General features: G+C 42.7%; 1 protein-coding gene across 1 annotated transcript in view; it reads left to right on the top strand.

Moving 5' to 3' along the window:
• LOC146789062 (intraflagellar transport protein 70A) overlaps positions 1-23,165 on the top strand; it is a 276,982-nt gene that overhangs the window by 125,635 nt on the left and 128,182 nt on the right. The window contains exons 6-7 of the mRNA XM_085629969.1: positions 8,584-8,688; positions 16,758-16,886. Of these exons, the coding sequence (XP_085486095.1) occupies positions 8,584-8,688; positions 16,758-16,886 (234 nt within the window). The remainder of the gene's footprint in view (positions 1-8,583; positions 8,689-16,757; positions 16,887-23,165) is intronic.

The raw sequence follows: 23,165 nt of genomic DNA, 5'->3' as shown, positions 1-23,165 counted from the left end.
TCCTTAAAGGCATACTCACAGCAGATATCACCAGAACAGCATACTCTGGGATAGAGTTGACAGCTATAAGACATAAGCTACTTGCTCTATAAGCAGAGAAAACTTTGATTGCTTTGTGGGGAACTTCACCCTTAGGTGTGGATAGGACAAACTTCTTATCAATGTCAATGGCTTTATATTCTTCCCCTATCACAATAATCTTTGTCCATTCTAACATACCTACATATTTTAAAGTAAATAGACAAGAATGCCCTCCCTGGCTCTTTCTTGCATTCGAGACAGTCTCAATTAGCATAAGGAACCCTGCTGATGTTAGGATAATGCAATTTGCGAAATTAAAAGTCAGTTTTTATGTTTATGCTGATGCCATAGTGCTCCATGTACAGAACCTGAAACCATCCATTCAGAGAGCCTTATCATAACTGACCAAGTCAACGTGTGAAATTATCTATTTATTTGTTATCTGCATATAAAGCTAAGAATATGTCTAGAATTCGGTCTACACAATGTCCATTGCACTTCAGACTTGGTTACTCCTGAAGGAATCCAATAGCATCCTTCCAATAGACGTTGCTTAGGCAGCTGTTCCACCAGCAATCATCAATCTGTCATTAATTTTAACATGGAGAAAACAATTGCAAAAATTAAATAACTAATTGAAAAATGGTTCCCTCAGCACTTTGCCTTGTGGGTAATAATTGATTCAATTAAGATGATGGTTGCATCTCAAATTTTACTTTTATTTACTAATCCACCTTTATATTTTACCAATCCTTATCTTCCACAGCAGAAATCAATTTAATATTGTACAAGGTACAACTTCGTCACTTTGACTCTTCATCTTCAAATTCCTAGGCCGTTTTCTGGGGCCCAGATCTTCAACACTTCTAGAAGATAATGGGCTGATTTGAGTATCAGACAACTGAGTGATCTAATTCTAATTGTTGAATAGATTTACTTTGCTAATCTCATATCAGAAATAGACTTTCCCAAAAGTACCTTTGCCAGGGATATGTAATCTATTTTAGAATCTAAAACACCCTAAAATAAATCACTTTTCCCTACAATCCATGAAACTAAAATACTATTGAATCATAAACCTCTCCTCTAAAGAGTTGATATATCAAGAACAGAGAAAATTCTAACTCAAGAGTTTCTTAAGCAAACAACCTTAGAAGATAAATGATCCTCAACCTCACTATAGAACAGATTGTTTGGTTTCTTGTTTGAAAAACCAATACAAATGATTGAGGAATTGTAGCCTTCACACAAAAAAAATCTGTTTCCAGCATAGGAACTTCAAAGAATATATATATATATATTATCTGGGACCTATCACCTATACATGGATTATGAAATTTATGAGGATCACAGTATATATCTGATATGGACACAACAGTGATTAGGAAAAGAAAAATTGACAAGAACAAGAAATAATATAAAATGAAAAAGAGAGAAAAGACACAAGATGTAAAAGAAAGACTGTGTGTTCCTATATTCGTGTATATATATCTATATATATTTTCTATATCTATTGATGGTGTTCTATCACGTGGTGAAAGCATTGTATAAAAAATGGCATTTCTTACTCTCTGGTTGTGTGAGCAAGGGCAAGTGGTGCCCGAAATGCGTAATCAGGAAACGGCAATAAAAATTTGATTTGCCTGCAGTTTTGGTGGTTCGTGAATCCTTTGTAGCGGAAGAAGCGCTGATAACGCTACGAGCAGACGAAGGACCTTTGGTGATATATATATATATGCTCCAAAGTTGCCCCCAAGCAATGAGAAGCACTCAAACCAGCAACAGGTATTAAACCTTTATTGGGTACAAGCAGAAGCCGTCAAGCCAATCCCTTAAGCAGCTTTTCTGTCCGTGATTGCCTGACGCGTTTCAGAGCTAAACTCCTTCCTCAGAGGCTGTGACAGTCAAGTATGCGCATTGTCGACACCGCCCACTCAATTAATTGACACATAGCGCGTATATTACACGTCCGTTAATTCGACTGCTCTGAATGAGACTGTGCATGGAATTCTGGGTCTTGTAGTGTCCACGATTAATTCCCTAGATGGGAGCGCCAATCTTCCTGCTGGTTAGTTTTCAAGCCCTGTATGAGCCTCAGCTTGCGGGTCCGCTTTAAATCCCTCGTTGCTGTTCCACATGAGGGGTCTTCTTGGATAGTGGATAGTAGACCCGTGGCTCATATATATATATATATATATATATATGTATGTATGTATGTATGTATGTATGTATATATATATCAATATCACACTCCTCCCAACGAAGAAGAAGAGGCCTCACAGGGGAACGATGTAAGACCTTTATTGAGACAGACAGAACTGGCATAATGCATTTCGGCTAACTAGCCTTCTTCAGATGCCGCCATGTTAAGGGTACTGCTCCACCCCCACCTTTGAATACTGAATGCCTCTCCCATTGGCGGTAGTCCGCTTGACCACAGGTCACAAGTTGGCAACCTTGCTACAGACTACAGTCCCAGAAGGCAGCTGTATCAGGCAAGTGTTGAATTGGGGAGAGCTTTTCCGATGTCAGCTCCTGTGGGCATTGATGTTGAATCAAAAGTGCGGAGTGTCCGATTAAAAGTCCCTGTTGTAATGTCCGTCGTAGGGCTTCCTCGGGTCCCCAAACGCTCAAGCCCCATATGCAGAATCCGCCGGGCCGTAAATCAAGGTTTAAGTAAACCTGATTACTCGTGAAGTCACAAGCTGCACATGACAGCAGCCCATGGCTAGTTTTGCAATGCGAGGCGGGCCGGAGTCCTTCCGATAGCTCGTATGAAAACGAAAGCTGCAGCAGCTGGCACCAGCATTTCTCCGTCCACAAACAGAGCGGGGCCTCCCACACGCCACTGGTTAGCGCGAAAACATAAAATTCACACTCCTCCCAACGAAGAAGAAGAGGCCTCACAGGGGAACGATGGAAGACCTTTAATGAGACAGACAGAACGGGCATAATGCATTTCGGCTAACGAGCCTTCTTCAGATGCCGCCATGTTAAGGGTACTGCTCCACCCCCACCTTTGAATACTGAATGCCTCTCCCATTGGCGGTAGTCCGCTTGACCACAGGTCACAAGTTGGCAACCTTGCTACAAACTACAGTTCTCAGAAGGCAGCTGTATCAGGCAAGTGTTGAATGGGGAGATCTTTTCCGATGTCAGCTCCTGTGGGCATTGATGTTGAATCAAAAGTGCGGAGTGTCCGATTAAAAGTCGCTGTTGTAATGTGCGTCGTAGAGCTTCCTCGGGTCCCCAAACGCACAAGCCCCATATGCAGAAAAGATATATATATATATATATATATATATATATATCATTTTATTGTTTCAATTAATAAAAACTGTTACAAAAGACCAAGCATAATGTGTACTTCCAAGATCCTTCTTCGACCGTTAATAAAGACGATATAATTTCAATTAATTTCCTACATTTCAGAACCATATCGAAAGTTAATAAAAACAATTTTAATACATTTCAAAGCTGTATCAAAAATAGAAATAGAGGCCCATGGATACGGATATATACTCACAGCTTTGAATTTAGAGTCTTATGTTAAGCCAAGGCTCGATCTTTACTTCAAAGCTCTGTGAGTTTTAGTGCACATTTAGCTGGCCAGTTCCATGGAGATCTCTAAATTAAAAAGGAGCTTCCATGCGTCCATGCACGTACGGATGCCATAGTTTAGAAACAAGGGTTTTAATAAAGTGCGTCGTGTGAGACTCAGTTCAGGGCAAATGCTGAGTAGATGGACCAAGGACTCCTCAAACTGATGGCAGCGTCTGCAGGAGGTGACGGCCTTTAGTGATTTCCTGCAAGTATTAATTTATTTTATTGGCATGACCATGAGTCTGACCGAAAGGATTTGCTTCAATATTGGTTTATTCAGAGCTGAGTCAAGGTAAGGCTGCCTCAGTTTGTCCTTATATAAACTGACTAGTGTCCTAATATTGCTGCTGGAGGACTCTATAGTCACTATGTCTTCCCGCTTTGATAATGATCTTACTTGTTTCTTTAGAATTATTTTAAGCGTGCCCGGTTGATCAATAAAGTAGCCCCAGCCAGACAAATCAAGGTGCAACTCCGTCAGGGCCCATGGATTTTTCCCTTTCGTAAAAATTTCTTTTAAGGTAGCTTTCATTGTGTCTGGGGTGGGCGGCGCATGTCCCTCGATAATAACAGATAACCGCGGCCCAATATTCATAAGATTGTTTGCTTAATCCAAATTCCAGCCTTACTAGCGTATTTGTGACATAGGCCGGTATCTGGAAAATCAGTTTGAAGGCGCTGCAGTTAGCAGAGTCAATGATATTAGTTAGGGCACCGGGAAATACTAGTTGCGCGTAGAAGATTGATGGAATTAACTTGGGTCTTAAGACCTTTCGAATAGGCTCGGTTGGCGCACTGCATAGTTTTGAATTAAGTTTGCAAAGGGCATACGTCACCGCCTTGGCTTTTGCTTCTATAGATGCGATGTGAGCTGTCGGCTTGCCATTGCTCAAGATCCATGCCCCAAGATAGTTATATTTAGTTGTTGTTAATATTTTCAGGTTCCCCATTTTCCATAGATGTTTAAGTTTGTTGGAGTACTTTCCAAAGATAATTACCTTTGTTTTGCTGGCATTTGCTGTCAATACATTTTCTTAATTTTAAATGCTGAGTGCGTCCAAGGCTCTTTGCAGGCCCGTTTTTGTGTGGTCCATTAAGACCATGTCATCTGCGCATTGCATTAGGAATAGTGTGGTCGACCAAATTTTGGGCGCTAACAGGTTGGCTTTTGATATTGTTTTGCCGAGGTCTGCAGTATATAAATTAAAAAGTAGCGGAGCCAATACTCAGCCTTGTTTCAGCCCTCGGTCCGTATATATCTTCTTTGTAGCGCTGTTCCCGGTGAGTTAAACGCGCACCCAGTTTCTGGTATAGAGAGCTGTAATGGCGTTCAGCAGCCTGTTAGGAATCCCCCAGTTTTGTTGTTTTCACCAAAGTAGATTTCTGTTAACACAGTCAAACGCCGCCGAGAAGTCAACAAAGCAGGCACAGAGTGGGCGCTGGTTTTCCCGAATGGACTGATCGGCCAGATAGGCTAGGGCGAGAATGTTATTTCGTGTTGATGCTCCTGTCCTAAAACCGGATTGATAAACTGGTAGTATTCCATTCTCTTTAACCCAGCTTTGTAGTTCTTGCAGAAGCAAGCTTGCTTATGCCTTTGCCTCAATGTCCAGGAGAGCTATCATCCTGTAGTTAGTTGGATCTCCGGTTTCACCTTTTTTGTGTATTGGATGAAGCAGGGATCCTTTCCAAGCTTCAGGGACCCTTGAGTTGGTCATGCAGAACCTGTATAATGGGGGTCAGTATTATTGCCCAGAATACGGTGTCCTCTTTAAACAGTAGTCCAGGGAGAGTATTGGGCCCTGGGGCTCCGTTGCTTCTCATCCTCTTTAGTATTTTTTAACACACGATTATTTTACGTCCGGGAGTTCACTTGCTTTCTCCGTATTTATTTGATTTACCCGGTTTTTAGTGTCAATGGCTTTATGCAGACTAATACTCATAGATGATCGTTGGTGATCTGCAGTAAGGTTACAGGAGGGGTCGCTGTAGAGTGTTTTCACGTGTTTTACCCATGTGCGCCCTGGGACTCCATTTCGCCTTTCATGACCATGTCCAGACAACCTGTTGATGTACAACCAGAAATCTGCTTGGGGTTAGGAGACTGTGGATGTGCTGGGAGTCTTTTTGTTGCCTTTTGAAATTCCAAATATTTCTCCTGTGCATGTCTCTGGCTGTCAGCCATATTTGGCGAGCAGTTTCGTCCCTTGCTCGCTTGTAATTGCGGTTGGCTAGCCTCAGTGGCGTTTTACTTAGTTGGATTATTTTGAACTGTGGATTGGGTAAGCTGCATTCCCTTGCTTTGGGTTTGGGCTGAATCTTTAATTTTGTACCTAGCAATAGGCGGTGCAATTCTGGAACCAGTTTTGACCATTTTGCTGATATATTCCCTTCAGCGTAGTCACTGTTGAGTGCAGGCCAATTGTCTTTCCAAGTTGACAGGCCGGATGTGTTGATTTTATTCCATTTCAGTTGACTTAGGTGCGTGTGGATGTCCTCCCCATTGGGTGCACCCAGATGTGTAATGTACCTAAAAGTGACCATTTGCAGTGATATAACGGTAAGCAGTGGAAGGTGGTCACTGATTAATTGTACTGGCTTTTGAAAGTCCACCACTTGTTCGTGGAGACAATGGCTCAAGAAAATTTAGTCTATGGTCGGATTGGGTTTTCCCTGGCAGTCTCTGGGCATGTCGTGATTTACTTGTACGGACCTCAGACTGTGGAAGTTTAGAAATCTATTGAGAACTTTGTCTGCGCGGTCCCTGGTGCAAGAGGCGTCTGTTTCCATACCCAGATTATACGTGTTATAGTCGCCAGCCATTATTATCCCGCAGTTTGAATAATTGTAGAGCAGTGCCTCCATGTGTTGACAAGTTCTCTCATCTTTCCATGTCTCGGACTGTCTTTGCAATTAAAGTAGATGTTCAAGAGTAAGATCTTTATAGGGGATCCGTTCAGTTTCAGGCCTTGCGAGTATAGTGCTTGTACCATGTCCGTGCTTAATGGCGATTTAACCGAAGTTATGGAGATACCCAAGTTTACACATATGGATAGGCCCCCTGATGGCCTTCCAAATACATTGTATCTTTTTTGCCGGATGCTGGAAGTCCTCAAATCCTGAGGAATTCCAGCAGCAAATAACCAGGTTTCCTGGAGACACTGCAGGTGCCCCTTCTGTAAGAATTCAAGGGTGTCCCTGCTCTGTAGCGTGGTTTTCAGCCCAAACACGTTCCATGAGATTATTTTGATAGTATTATTTGGTCCACTTGCAAGCCCATTGAGTCCTTTTGAGCTAGGAGCGGTTTGGTTGCTGCCCTGGCGGGGTTATTGCTGCTACATCCTGATCGTGTGTGTACTTTGTGACTTTCCCACTTTTTGTGCATTTGCGCACAGTGGCTGTTGAAGTATATGAGAAATGTATTCTCAAGTCTGAGAATGATATAGGATGGGTGGCTTCAGAAGTGCCTCTTAGCATGGACTTTCGTTGTGGCTGTATTTGCCTGCCACTGTATATGCCTGTTAGCATGTGTGGGTATTTTTCCTCTTTGGGTTCCTGTATGTTATTCCCCCATTTTGCGAATTGAGGCTTTTCTGTCATAATCTTTTGGGCTGTCGTACTGGTTTTCCATGTTGTTATTGTCAATTCTCTTGTTGTGTTGGTGTTCAGGGCCTTGAATTGAACTTTGGTTAGGTCTTCAGTTGTAAGGTGAAACAGCTCTGGAATGTAATAGAGGATCTGTAAAATGTTGGCCCTATTTAATATGTCTGAGCCTCCTGGGGATGTATATTCGGGCATGAGCACTATGATGGTGTTTTCCGATTCCCTTTGAGTGCGATCGCTTGGCCTTCTGATTCCTGGATTGATTTCCAGGCGAGGGCTATTTGCTCTATTATCTGTTTGGGCTGTTGCGTTTTCTCGTGCCTCTGTTCTGTTTGGCGGATTGGGAAGCGATCTTGTATTATGCATTTTGGATAGGAACTTGACTTGCTTCTGGCTATTGTGCTTTAGTGCTTTGCTGTTTGTTTGTGGGGGCAAAGCGGTCTCCCTTTGCGGTTTGCTTTCCGCATTCATCTGCCCGGCCTGGACCGCAGGTCAAGTTTATGAGTGGAAGTGCTGCCATTGCTGTTGATAGCTCAGCCTTCCCTTCGCTGGTGATGGACATTGCCTTTTGAAAAATTGGATAAAGTTTCTGTGGCCAATGCGATTTCAGTTGTGGTACAAATCTGGCATTCTTCCTACGCCTACTTGTTCTTTGCTAGCATTGCAGCTAAAATGTACGCTGTAACCAATGACTTGTATCTGCTGCCTCATGAAGAGTAAAATAGAACAAAACATTGAAAATCAATGAGCCTGTCTCTTTTTAGATAACTATTCCAAATCTTACCTCATGTCCCATTATTCAAAATGAAGTCTATCACACAATTTGGAAGAAAAGCATTATCAGTCTGAGTTGACATGGTAGGCTTTGGTACAGCTGACAATAATAAAAAATAAACCCTTTTTAAATAAACAAACCAATACCTAGTTCACTTTTGACACTTTCATTCTCAAATATGTTATTCCTCTTGAACCAAAGTGATCTAATTTCAGTAATAATAATATCTAAACTTTTATTTATTTGGCAACTGTGCAAGTCACCAATCTTTGAGTACAAGCGAGCAGAAAAATACTGGCATAAAAAACACGTGTTCATTCCTACCTCCTATTCTGATTGTGCTTGCTTCCTATGATGTTATGACTTCTTAGTTTTCGTTTTTTTTATATAGTATCCATCCATCATCATTTTGATCTATGTGAATAGTGTACATTGTTTTGTAGTATAGTTTTCTACTGTAAATAAGAGTTGTTTGTTGTCAATTTTAAAATTCTAATAAAAAGCTTTTAATAAATCCATGTCTTAATTAACTCTGTCCATTTTTAAATGCTCTTTTGTTCTCTCTTGTTCAATGTGTATAGATTTATCCTACAACATAGCACTTTGCTACTACAGCATGAAGCAGTATGCACCTGCTTTAAAGCACATCGCAGACATAATTGAACGAGGAATCAGGGAGCATCCAGGTAGGTTACTGAGATGCACAAGGGTCATGACAATTCTCATTAGTATCCTAGTGTGTGCGATTGATGATGAAACTTCTGTTCTGCTTCATTACCTGTTGTGAATTTATCTCCGCATATGTTGTTTTTCCAATGCAACAGCTTAATTAAACATTGTTTATTTTCTTGCGTTTTACTAAGACAGGTGCCAATAAAGCTGGTTCTCACCCAGGCAAGAATTCATTTTTTGAAACTAAAATACTATGACTTAAAACTGGATATTAGTAAAGAAATCCAGGATTAATATTATCTGTGGCACAACTTTCAATACTGTTTAATTCACTTGGCAGCCCAAGGACCCCACAGTGAATTAAGTGGCAAAAGGGCTACAGCATGGAGACAGAGGAGACCCCTAGGATCCTCAGCAGAGGTCCATCTAGGAAAGAGTCACAATTGTTATAAAGACAGAAGCAACTTGTTGATGCCCCGTCCTCTCAGCTTTGCCATCTCCAGATCAGGCTCTCCATAGCTAAGTGAAGCTAGTCATGTTAGAACCATGCAGTCTCCTAAAACCTGTATTTGTTTTAAATCGTGATCTTGAAATAAAGCAAATTAGCAGATCTTGAAGCTAGGCCAATAGATTCTCATTCAAAATACCAGTGTAAGTAAAGATACAGTACTATAGGACATGAAAGCGTCAGTACTGTCAAGCAGAGGCTGACACGTTCTGCATGCAATGAAATGTGCATCTGAATTGATAAGCACCATGAATGTAGGTGAATTAAGTGACGTTGTCTGGGGCGTCTTCACTCCTTGGTATTTTATATACGTATGCCTACACCACCTGATATGGGGACTGCTTCAAATAGGCTGGATGACAGAAAGAATTCCTATTACCACTGCCCTGAGCGCAGCTGCCAGCTTAAGGAAGCCAGCACACTTACATTTGTTTCACTTTGGGGCTATATGCAGCTTCTCACAGCAGGTACAGACCTGTTTTAAGCCATTGTGTGTAGTTAAAAAAGAAAAGAACATGAACCCGAAAAAAACATACTTAAATAGCTTACATAGCTCATACATACCTAAAATGTGTCAGTGATATTAAAACAGAAGGTGGATCTTGCTTCCTCATTCCCCCTTAAAGCAGGATCTCTCATGGTGGAACAGGTGGCACCCACATATGCGTTAAAAGCAAAGAAAACTGTGAAGGCTGGTGTAAGGAGCAATAAAAATGAAGATTCCGAAGAAATTGTTTTAGTATTTTCTTAATTCATGAAAAGAGGAGTTAGCGTAGATGGTAGACCGAATAGAATTCCATACTTTAGGTGTATAGCCTGTGAAAGTCATGAGTTGAAGCAACTGGGGTGATGTCCGCAGGCAAATTAACCTTGAGATAGAGCTGGGTGTTGTTGGCATATTGGTGATAAGATATGGCAGAGTTTTTGATTACGTCACCCAGTAGTTGAAGAAAGAGAATAAAAAGCGTTGTGGCCAGGAAGGTTGTGGTATTTTCCCAAAGTTAATGGGATCAACCAACATGGCATCCAACATGGGATGTCCCTTGAGAACTCAGACCCCCAAAAATGTGCTGCACACACAAATTAATTTTGTGACTGCAGGTGGTATTTTATAATTCTTCTCAGTATCAGGAAAGGTGCTCCTTTTTCCTGTTGAGGTTTGTTAGCCCAGTTACAAAGGATATTCCCAAATAATTAGTGCCACTTTTTGAGATTTGTAACCAATAGCAGGAGAAATAAAAGAAGTCGCAATAGAGACAGTGGATATTTCTGAAAACGTGCCCACCCTTACTGCCTCTTTGACTTTAAGAGGCATCCGACTAATGGGGGAGAAATCACATTGGTGGTCAGAGCTGACCCATAATATACCATAGAAGTATTCTAAATATGGGTTGGAATAAACATTGTAGATGCTCTATCACTATTCTCAAGGTATGCCATAATAGATCCTCCATTATGTTGGTGCGTACAGATTTTTTAAGGTACCCTTAATGTACCCCTAAAGTACTTTAAATCCTTGACCTTGTTTCTGAGGAGGTTGCCACATAGGAGACTTTTGACATTGCCAGAATAGATGTGGCCTGTTTTAGCTACATATACACCTCACCCAGGTGGCGATCGACTAATCAAACGCAAAACTAAGAAAATGTTAACAGAGGTGATAGGAATATACAAACAGTTAAGACACAAGCGGCTTGATTACTAGTTGCTCGTAATATTCTGACCAAATCTTAAACTCCTGTTTACCTTCAAACTTATAATTCTGGCCCATGCATAAACTTTACGCATGGATCGGAATTAGAAGTTTGAAGGTATTTAACACATTTGATAATTATCAGATGAGTTAAATAACTCAACATTCGTTACATTTTGGTATGTCAAACCTGCTGAAATTTAACAGAGGGAACAATTTATTTACTGTATCATGCAGATTTCAATGCGTTAAACCCCAAAATCTGCATGCTATTCTCCATGAACTCGTAATAGGTGTTATTTATTGCACTCATTAAATACCCCGTGGTATAGTTATTTTCCATGGACGATAAATAACGCCTTAACCTGTAATCAGGCCCTATGTATTGCAACAGAGGTAAGACGCACAGCTCAAATATCCACACATGCTCAATCAACTGCTGTTAATCCACAAATTATAAATGCAGTCTTATCCAAAGAACCAGTGCTAACCACATGACCCGTCATCACACCAAAAGAAACTGAAGCCACCAGGAAATCCATTGACTCTAGGGCCCCATCAGACCCCCGCACCTCCCCACGCCTATTCCAGAGGACTCCAACCTCTCAGTGCCATGCTCACACCCATCCTGAATGCCTCTACCTCTTTTGCAACCTTTCCAGATGCTAGGAATCACACAACTGTTCTCCCATTGCTGAAGAAACCCTCTACGGACCCTTTAACGCTTGTCAACTACAGACCAACTTCCTGCTACTATTCCCAGCCAGGGTCTTTAGAGAAAATCATTAACAGACACCTCACTGAATACCTCAATAAGCCCCAACTATTTAACACCACTCAGTCTGGTTTCAGACTCAACCACAGCATGGAAACAGCCCTCATCGCTGTCATGGATGACAAACGTATGACTGTAGAGAGGATTCATGGAGGCCCTCATCCTCCTGTACCTCTCCACAGCATTTGACAGTCTCCCACCCCATCTTCATCCAACACCTACACGGCATTGGAATCCAGGAGCACACACTCAAATGGTTCTGCTGCTTCTTGACTGGAAGGACCCTTGCCAGTCAGCCTGGCACCCTACATTTCAGACGCCAGCGACCTCATCTGCGTAGATGAGCAAGGATCCTTCCTGAGCCCTTCTCTATTCAACGCATACATGAGCCCTCTTGCCAGATTTATCCTCTCTCATGACATCAACGTCCTCTCCTATGCCAATGACATGCCACTCATTCTCTCTCTCACAGACAAGACGCCAAGTACCTGGATCAAATTCAGTGCCTGTATGACTGAAATCTCCCACTGGATGAAGATCATAAAGGAATTGTCCAACCCCGCAGCTGCTACAAACAACATCACCCCCTCACAAGACCTCTGCAACCTCCTCACGAACTTCCTCCACAACAAGATTGCCAAAATCTACAAGAATTTCAACCCCCAATTAAAGCCCACCGACTGCTTCAACAACCAACAAAACAACTCTGCACCCACAACAGAATCCTGACTTAACCACCTAGAAACACATTAACACATAGGACCCACCACCGTCATGAAATTGGTACACTCTGGGGCCACCACTAACCCCTGCCTCCACCACATCTTCAGCCTTGGAATAACCTGAATCAGTCAAGAACTCACCACCCTACTAAACACCTCCCTGACCACTGCCTCCTTCTCAGAAAACTGATAGCATTCAGAGGTCAACACCCTGCTGGAACAACCATCTGCAGACCCCAGCAAACTCAATAACTACAAACTCATCTCCGTGCTACCTTTCCCAGCCAAAGTCATTGAAAAGGCCCTCAGTTAGCAGCTCGTCACATACCTAGAACAGAATCACCTCCTGGACAACTCCCAATCCTGCTTCCGCAGCAACCACGGCACCGAAACAGCCCTGATCGCAGCCACTGACGACATCCCGGCCCTCCTTGTCCAGGGGGAGGCAGTGGCACTATACTCATTGACCTCTCTGCGGCCTTCGACACTGTCTCCCACCATAGCCGCGTTTGGTGGCTTAGTGGACTAATGCATCCACTGTTGGGGCCTGTGTTCGACCTCATGGTCACAGGTTCAAATCCCAGCGGGTCCACTCAGCCTTTCATCCATCTGAGGTCGATAAAATGAGTACCATTGAGTTGGGTAACAATAAACATCTGTTATTCAGCACCTTGAGACACAGGGGTGATATGTGCGCTTTACAAATACACGTGTTATATTATGTTATGTTATATGCTCATAGTCTATCTGCACGAGATCGGCGTCCAAGGAACCGCCCTCAGATGGATTGCCTACTTGCGCACGAGCAGAACATAACGAGTTTGCCTACCACCATTTTCCTCCACACCCAAAGACTTAATCTATGGAGTCCCTCAAGACTCATCATTCAGCCCCACCCTCTTCAATTCCTTCATGACAGCACTCGCCAGCATCATCAAATCCCATTGACTCAACACAATTTCCTACGCTGACAACACACAAATCATCCTTTCCCTCTCCAAAGACTGCACCACTACCAGGACTAACTTTCACCAATGCATGCCCAGTGTCACAAACAAGATGAAGGACAGCTGTCTGAAGCTCAACACGGACAAGATGGAAGTTCTGATCTTTGGCAATAAAAACTCCCACTGGGACACCTCCTGGTGGCCCACAGAACTCAGACCCATACCACCCCTAACGGACCACGCTAGAAACCTCAGCGTCATCGTGGATAGTAAACTCTCCATGACATCTCAGGTCAATCCCATATCACCCTCCTGCTTCTCCATCCTGTATATGCTATGCAAGATGTTCAAGTGGCTCCCACAAAACTCCAAATTCACTATTACCCAGGCCCTGATCACCAGCCGGTTGGACTATGGAAATGCTTTCCGAGCACGAATCGCACCCCACCTCCTCTAAAGACTCCAAACCACCCAGAACGCTGCAGCTAGACTCATCCTCGATCTCCCACGACAAGGGCACATCACCCCACACCTCAAAGAGCTCTATTGGCTCCCAGTTCAGAAGAGATGCCAATTCAAGCTACTCACCCACGCATTCAAGGCCCTTCACAACTCCAGGCCAGTCCACATCAGCCACTGCCTAAACTTCCACTAACGTACCAGACAGTTCTGCTCCACCTCCCTCCCTCGCATAGCAGTTCTGGAGGATGCTCCATAACGACCTCCCCATACACCTTCAGACCTTGGCGATTCTATCACAATTCCACAAGACGCTCAAGATCTGGCTCTTCGGCTGGAACTAGGGACCCTGCCAGCACTTGGATACCTTCACAGGTGAGAAGCAGCGCTCTACAAATCAACTGTTTGCTTGACAGTAAACTCGACATGACTGCCCAAGTCAATGCCATCACTGCCTCATGCTTCCATACCCTGAAGGTGCTGAGGAAGATTTTTCAAATGTCTCCCAATAAGCACCGGGAAAACCGTCATGCATACCCTGGTCACAAGCAAGCTGGACTACAGGAACATCCACTATGCTGGGATCAACAAAAACTCACCAGAATGCTGCAGACCATTCAGAACTCAGTGGCCAGAATCATTCCCAACTACTGCCGCACTAACATCACACCACACCTGAAGGAGCTCCACTGGCTCCCCGTTCATAAACGAGCACAATTCAAACTCCTCACCCTCACTTTCAAGGCACTAAATAACACTGACCCAGCATACCGCAACAATTGCATCTGCTTTCACAAACCTTCCAGACACATCCGCTCATCTGGACTCCTACTTGCATAAATCCCACTCCTATGGAAAGCAGATCTAGATGTTGAGCCTTCTCCCTCATCGCTATCAAAGCGTGGAACGACCTGCCGCTACACATAAGATTCTCCTCCTCTTTTCTTGAATTCTGCAAGCACCTGAAGACCCGGCTTTTAAACTTGTCCCACTAGGCCTTAGGTGGGGCTAGACGCACACCGGCTCAGCTCCACAATACACTCCAGAGTGATAGTGCGCTTTACAAATCTGCTTAACAGAACAAAAATGGGACTTTGCCCAGTCAAGCAGGAGGGTCTTTCTTTTTCATCAACGGCCTGTTCACCATCAACTCTGAGACGCTCTTTAGATCACCTATCAGAAATTTTATCCCATATATCAGATGTTCGTCATCTAAACGACATCGCATTGCGACCCGCATTGAGGACAACTTTCGCAAAAGCTATAATATCAGAACTATTTGGTGAACAGTGAAAGCTTCCATTTGACTAACCCTCGTGGACCCCACTCAGAACAGAATATCCAATTACAAAAAAAAATTTTAAGTGGATTTATACCATACAAAAGGTTTTTATATTTTTTATAAAAAAAACATCTTCTTTTAACTGCGAGCAATCGAACCCCAGATCCTTCTATGAAGATACCATACTTGTAGCAGTTTTATATCAAACTACAGGCCCCTTTGGAAAAACATCCAACAAATCATCAAATCGTTTGGTCTGCCTGTGAATTTATCATTTTTTAAGAATTGTGGCTTTTCCTGACGAAGGCGTACTTTTTGCCGAAACGCGCGTAGAAGACTATTTCTTTCGCCACAATAGTATTTCCATTTGTGTACTAATGTTGAAATTTTTAACAGAATCATTGAACTGAATGACCACACATCTTTGATGTGTATTTAATTGTTGATAAAATTGACTATTCATGTGATATTTAGAAATATTTTTAATAAATTCCATTGTATATTTTTTTAATTTGTTGTGGCTGCCCTATTTTGACACTTCTCTAAAATCATTACTTTGAATTCATTAATTGCCTAGGAAGTTATTTGCCTTATTGTATATTACCCTGTCCTAGGAATTTTATTTTCTCATACTCAGGGGGTCCGAGTTAATCACATATTACTATATAACACTGACCCAGCATACCGCAACAATTGCATCTGCTTTCACAAACCTTCCAGACACATCCGCTCATCTGGACTCCTACTTGCATAAATCCCACTCATATGGAAAGCAGATTTAGATGCTGAGCCTTCTCCCTCATCGCTATCAAAGCGTGGAACGACCTGCCGCTACACATAAGATTCTCCTCCTCTTTTCTTGAATTCTGCAAGCACCTGAAGACCCGGCTTTTAAACTTGTCCCACTAGGCCTTAGGTGTGGCTAGACTCACACCGGCTCAGCTCCAAAATACACTCCCGAGTGATAGTGCGCTCTACAAATCTGCTTAACAGAACAAAAAGGGGACTTTGCCCAGTCAAGCAGGAGGATGTTTCTTTCTGAATTGCTAGGAAGAGCTATCAATTGATGACACCGGCATGGCATCATGCTAGCGGAATTAACCTGTGCCCGAGTCCTATACAATTTACAAGTCAGCCATTCCTCCTTTTCTGAAAAACGTGTGATTTTGCTCTATCGAATGATGTTTATGAGCGTATAAATTCAACTTCAACTGAGATGTGCCCAAGGTTTATGGCTCAGGCCAATAGTTGTGCAGAACATATGGAAAATGTGGTATGTTCTACTATAGCTAGGCAAAAAAGATTTCTTGTTTTGGCAACTTATTTTTTACACTACGTTCTTCCAGATTTTAACCCTGCTTTTGAACCCAGGGCCATTCAAAGCATTTCATGAAGAAATTGTAAATAATATAAACTCGTCTAAGGGAGAACACTCGATTTCTTCTGGAATTTTTAAAGTAGGTGGCAAGTAGGTTAATGCTAAAAATGTATTCCTGAGAAAATAATTCTGATATCATCTAACGTGCACTGGAAGAAGTACGTCGTATATTTATATTTTTTATGTTTCTGACCTTGGAATTCATTCTTGATCATTGCAGGGAGAGTGTTGCACTAAGAATCGTTTTTGAAGTGCACTTTTGTAGCTTTCTTGTTGAACGTCATCCCATTATATTTGATGAATTTGTGTTTTTCCGCAGAGCTTAGCGTTGGCATGACAACAGAAGGCATTGACGTTCGAAGTGTTGGAAATACACTGGTCCTTCATGAAACTGCTCTCATTGAAGCTTTTAACCTCAAAGCGGCCATCGAATATCAGCTGAAGAATTGTGAGTGGAAAGCACTTTCCCTAATAAAAACAAAGTCTTAATCTGCTCACCACATCAGTGATCAATACATATGTGTTAGTGGTAAGAAAGTCCATGACATGTGGTAAGCTCGATTTAGAAGAACTTTTAAGTCTGTCGTTACTGGGTTGTCTTGTCCGTGAGTAAGGCATGTTTACTCAAGGAAAAACCTTACCTTATTCACAAAACTTGTTTCCTTGAGTAAGCATATGTTTTTCTTTTTAGTTTAAACATAGATTTTATTTTTGAAAAAATGCAACCAAGTACAAGCAATTAAACAGCTAACAAATGATACGTAACAACAATTAGAACTTATGCAATATAGAGACAAGAAATAACAATTTAAAAATAGTTGCATATAGAACTTTCGTTATAAAAACATATGAGAAAGAAGAGTGGGAAAATGGGAGGGAGAGACAAGGGCAAATGAAATATTAATACTGTGATTAAATAAATACATATGAAAGGTAAAAAAAAAAAAATATTTTAAAAAGCTTAATATGTTTTAAAAGGTACCGAACAGTATAAGGAAAAGACTGCTGTTTAACAAAGTAAGATAGTAATTTTAAGCGGAAGAAAAAATGTATAATTATGAATATAGAACAACAATATATCATTGTTAACAAGTCATGGTGGTTTTGGGACCTCTTCCGACGAAGGGTGATGACGGGTAGACCTTTGTGCAGAGACGTCTAAGAATGTAGTCACGGGAGACCAAATGCGTTCTCTTTTCTGGAGTAGAGACATAGGAGAGACATAGGCACAATCTAATCGATGGTTATAACATACACTGTACCACCAAGATTGAAATGAAAGTTGTGTAGAATGCTTCCAATTTGTTGTTATATGCTGAAAAGCAATAGCAATCAATAAATCCACAATGCCCATGGTATGAGAATGGGTTTGCCAATGATCAGATAGTGTGCCTAGAAAAACAGCTTCAGGGGAGAAAGGGAAACAGGTATGGCATATGATATTAATTTGTGACCATACTTTCAACCAAAACTGATGTGTATAGGGACAGGAAAAGAGCATATGAAATAAGTCTGCGTGAGAGGTATTGCAAGACCAACATTCTGAAGAAAGTGTGGGTTAAAATTTATGTAAGGATAGCTGTGTAAATAGAAGTCGATTGTATATAAAGAAAAGTGTTTGAGTCGTGCTGGCGGATCTTGAGGTCTTGCGGAGTTTCAACCATAATTTATCCCAAAGTGTAATAGGCCATGAAGAGTGGAGAGATTCCCATTGGAACTCCGTGAGGGTCTTAGATCTGTGTACAATGGGCGTACTAAGGAATTTATAAATGGATGAGGCACTAGTTTGGGCACTTAAAATGGGAAGAATATTGCGTTGATGTAAAGAGGAGTGTGATGTAGAGGGTAGAAGAGGTAGAGCATCTGTTAAATGTTTAATCAATAAATTAAATTTGACAGAAAAGGATTTTGGTAAGTGATAAAGTGATTGTGCATCAGAGAAGGTAAGGAAAGAATCGTTTGAGTATAACTGATGGATCCAAAGTAAAGCTCTGTGTCGCCAAGTCTTCCAAAAAGTGGGTTTATTTTTAATTTTAAGAAATTTATTATGCCAAATAGATGAGTTAAGAAATTGGTCTTTAGTTGAGAGGTGTGATGGCATAAAGAAATGAAATAGTTTATGAGAAGTATTATGTATAGGTGAAGATAGAAAACGAGATTTATGAGTAAAAGTAAGTGATTCATTAAGGTAAAAAGGGGATGAAAAGAAATGTTCTAAGTCCTTTCATAATGGGGAGGCATTAGGAGTAGAGTATCTGAATGATTTAGAGAGTTGTTTAAGAAGGAAGGCATTATGGTAAAGTTGGAAATCTGAACAAATTATAATAACCCCACCTTGAGATTTAGGGCGTTTTAACTTAATTAAGGACATGCATGTTTTTTTCTTGTTCCATAAAAATATTGAAAGGATATAGTTATTTTATTTTTTTTTTTAAAGTATGCAGGAAGACTGAGAGGAATAGCTGAGATCAAGTAAAAAATGATGAGTAAGCATCATTTTAATGGTATCGAGTCTGCCCCACCAGGACAAGAATAAAGGATGCCATTTATCAGTGGAAGTGGTTAGAGTATAAAAGAGACGGGTCATCTTTAGGGAAAGCGTTTTCTTACTAGAAGGAGCAAACAAGAGACCTAAATATTTAATTTGTTGAGGATTCCATGAAAGTTAGTAGAGAGGAAATCATGCTTAAAACAAAAAATATTCAAGGGTAAGATTTCACATTTACTCCAGCATTGGAGCTTTCATAGATTCACATGCCTGAATCATTCCCCGTCGTCGAGACGGGAGTCTCCGGTACATAAAAAAGCATTGCTTAGTAGTATAGCAAACTGAAAAAAGGCCTAGGCCCATTTTCCTTTGCAGCCCATAACCTTCGTGATGTAAAAAAGGACTAAACTTGTCTCTGAACCAATCAGAGTCTCTCACCCTCTAGAACCCTCCTGAGAGAACCTTCTGCCCCTCAGATTTTCTACCGCACGTTGTGCTAGGGAGTCTCCTTTGAGCTCTGCTCAAATTCTACAGTTTGGTTCTAGATTGAAGAATTTATTCAACTGGTTTTTTCCTCACCAACTTCTGGAGAATGGCTGACACGGAGAAGAAGGGTTTATTTAGAGCCTGCGCCACCTGTTCAAAGAAAAGGTTATATACAGACGACCCTCATAAGGATTGCATATACTGCCTTTACCCACACAATCAGGCAAAGGAATGTAAGGTATGTTGTACCTTTTCTAATAAAACACTGAGGGATCGTGAAGGAAGGCTGTTAATTTGGCTCCAAAAACTTAAGACCAGAAAGGACGTTGTGTCTAGTAACAGTGATGAGGCGTCAACAACTTCAAGGAGATCTCAGAAAAGAGGCAGATCTCCTCAGGCTCATACCTCAGGGGAAAGACCTGAGAAGGCTCTTAAAAAGATCACGATTGGGTCTTCAGAGCACAGTCCCTCAAAATCTCCTCAAAGTATAGAAAAGGAGAGCAAGGGGCATGCTTCAGGGGTAAACCATTCTAAGAGGACGAGTTCAGAGCCCTCAAAATCACCCCTTAAGGTTAAACATTCAATTAAGAAGCCAGCCTCTACATCTCCTGAAGAAAAATAGGGAAAATCTACGTTGTCGGCGGGATCGTCGACGAAGAAAGTGGCGTCGTTGCCGAAGAAAAGTGAGGTAAAAATCACTATTAAACCTATACCTCAGTCGATGACGTCGTCGACGGCAGTGTCGACGACTAGAGCGTCGACGATGACGACATCGACGACCACGACTACATCGTCGACGGGATCGTCGACAACAGGATCACCGACGACGGCAACAGCGACGGTAACAGCAGCGTCGATAGCAGCATTGGCGACACCGGTTTCGTCGGCGATTTCGAAGGCAATCTCGTCGACGAGAGCGAAAACCCCAGAAAAACTGGATTTTACCAGGAAGAGGAGGATTACCCCAGATATTACATCTCCAAGCAAGGTAACACCTCTAGTACCATCCCACCTGTTAGAGGAAGAAGACTCACAGGAGGAGGAGGATAATGATGGTCCCTTTGGCTACGCCAGTAGCCCCTCGCAATTACATGTTAAATACCAGGAAGATGACTGGGAAGATGAATATGGGGGGTTTCAAGATCCTCCCCAGCAACACTATCAGGAAGAAATGGTGAGCGTCCCATCTTCACTGCTGACGGATTTGCAGTTTATGTTGGATGACTATAAAAGGAGGCATTCTTTACCTCATACTTCCCAAAGGATACCAGTGACTACATCTGTAACGCCCTGAACGTCTCAGGATTGTTTAACAGACACGATAATGAGAACGCAACCACTTGTGAAGGTTTAGTTATTTTAATGAAGGCAAAAATAATACAAGGAATAAACAAAGGTTATAGTCACTGGAATCCTCCAGGCTAAGTACGTTACCAGCCCACAGCACGGATGGTCCTAACCGTCCTCTGCATATACGCCGATCCCGGCGTATGCCAACAGAGGGCAGAAATGAAATGGCCGACAATGCCAATCGGTAGGCTGTGAGGGGCACGAAGAGTGTTGGGGAGAATCGAGGAGTCAGGGAAACACCCAGCCGGGGTCTCTACCTGAAGGGAGCAGCCGCTCAACCTCTTCCTCAGACTGCACCGGGACGCGGAGTCACCTCCTGGTGATGCGTCACCGATACCCCAATCACAAGCAAAGAAGACTGAACCGAGAGCAGCCGCTCGATCGATCCTGTGGATTTCCGAGTCTGTAACGCGGCAAATACCTCCTGGTGTGCGTTACAGCTGGCAGTCCCTGTATCTCTGGTCGGGCTGGGAGTTACGACTCCAACCAGCAAAAGCGCCACTGCGCTTTGACTCAGCCGAGTCAAAAAGCGAAGCTCAATGGTTATCCGGTAGAGCTTCCGGGTCCTTCACAGGTGACGATGGGGCAAGACACGGCCCAGGGAGTAACGACTCGACCTACCTCCGTTCTTGCCTTACTGGAGCACCACTCCGGAACACTGCTCTTCACTAAGCAGGTACGTCGGTGTAAACACAATATCCGACAGCGTTGTACCTCCCGGTTCCTCCCTTTATAGGGCGTGTTTTCCTTGAGTTATGTAACAGCTCTCCTGTTTACATAAGGGCGTGTTTTCCTTGAGTTATGTAACAGCTCTCCTGTTTACATAAGGGCGTGTTTCCTTGAGTTATGTAACAGCTCTCCTGTTTACATAAGGGCGTGTTTTCCTTGAGTTATGTAACAGCTCTCCTGTTTACATAAGGGCGTGTTTTCCTTGAGTTATGTAACAGCTCTCCTGTTTACATAACCTCTCAACCGCTAAGCATCCTGGGAGATGTAGTCCGTTTTCGCTGGTTACCGTTTTCCTCCCCTCGCATGACAGGAATACTTGACAACATCACACTATATTCCGTGTACGCCAGTGCGAAGGCAAGAGGTTTTACCTGAGTCCTTGCCTATATCACCTTTACCACAACCGGCTCCAGAGACCTCTGATGATGATGAACAGGAAGAGGGGGAGATAACAGACCCTAGTAAGGAATGGGATGATTATCTCATTCCGTCCCCTTCATCTCCTTCACCGAGACCTGTCGGCTCTCCTCCGGAGGACATCGGGGGGTTCCATAATCTAATGGAGAGAGCTGCACAGAGATTTGCGCTCACCTTGTCATCGGACAAAACAGAATGCTTCTTGTATGATTTCAAGGAGCCGTTTCGCAAGACAGTTCGATCTCTCCCGATTGTCAGTCATTTATCAGAAGAAGGTCTCAAGGTCATGGAGACACCGGCAACGGTTACTCCAGTACTCACCAGACTGGACAAGAAATTTAAAGCGCCCTCGGATGCTCCAGCTTGTCTACTAGGCCACCCCAAGCCGGACTCAGTTATAACCCAGGCGGCTCAGCAAAAATCAAGGAATCCGTCAGCTCCAATCTCAACACCTCCCGACAGAGAGGGTAGGCGTCTGGACAATGCGAATGAAGGCGGCGAATGCCCTGGCCATCTTGGGCAGGTATGATAGGCAAATGTGGTGCGAACTATCGCCTTACATAGACAGCATTCCTGAGGCTGACAGACAGGAAGCCTGAAAAATCCTCCAAGAAGGTGAAAGGACTTTGGCTGAAGTCATAGATAGCGCAATGGACATTGCGACCACGGCCTTCAGATCTTTGGGGGGAGCGGCAGTCTTACGCCGACAAGGATGGCTGAGAGCAACAGCTTTTAGGCCTGAAGTCCAGAATAAGATCTTGGACCTTCCCTTCAATGGAGAAGATTCGTTCGGGAAGCACATTGACGAGGCCTTGCAGAGTATCAAAAAAGATACAGAAATGGCGAAATCACTGGGAACATTGCAGTATAGGAAAGTTCCTTTTCGAGGCTCAAGCGGTAGGGGCCAATCCTTCTATAGAGGAGGTTACCAACAAGGCCGGTATACTTCTTACTCCACCTCATCTCAGCCATAACATCAACAGTATTCGCAGCGACAAACAGGAGGTTTCACAAAATCTACTCCTAGAGGTCGAGGAGGTCGTCAGGGGAAAGACAATACCCGTCGACAAAGACAATGTTATGAATCCGGCTACACCTATTCCTCTAATGTCGTATGTTCCCCTGGGTGGAAGAATTTCTTATCATCTTGAAGATTGGCAGCAAATAACTACGGACCAATGGGTCCTCAACATAATACAATTCGGACACACTCTAGATCTTCTGCAAACTCCCCCTTGTACACCACCAAAACACCAA

This window comes from Triturus cristatus, chromosome 10 (assembly GCF_964204655.1).
Source record: "Triturus cristatus chromosome 10, aTriCri1.1, whole genome shotgun sequence".
NCBI classification, from domain to species: domain Eukaryota; kingdom Metazoa; phylum Chordata; class Amphibia; order Caudata; family Salamandridae; genus Triturus; species Triturus cristatus.
Note: the sequence above shows the minus strand (reverse complement) of the source record. Positions and strands in the feature narration are given on the sequence as shown.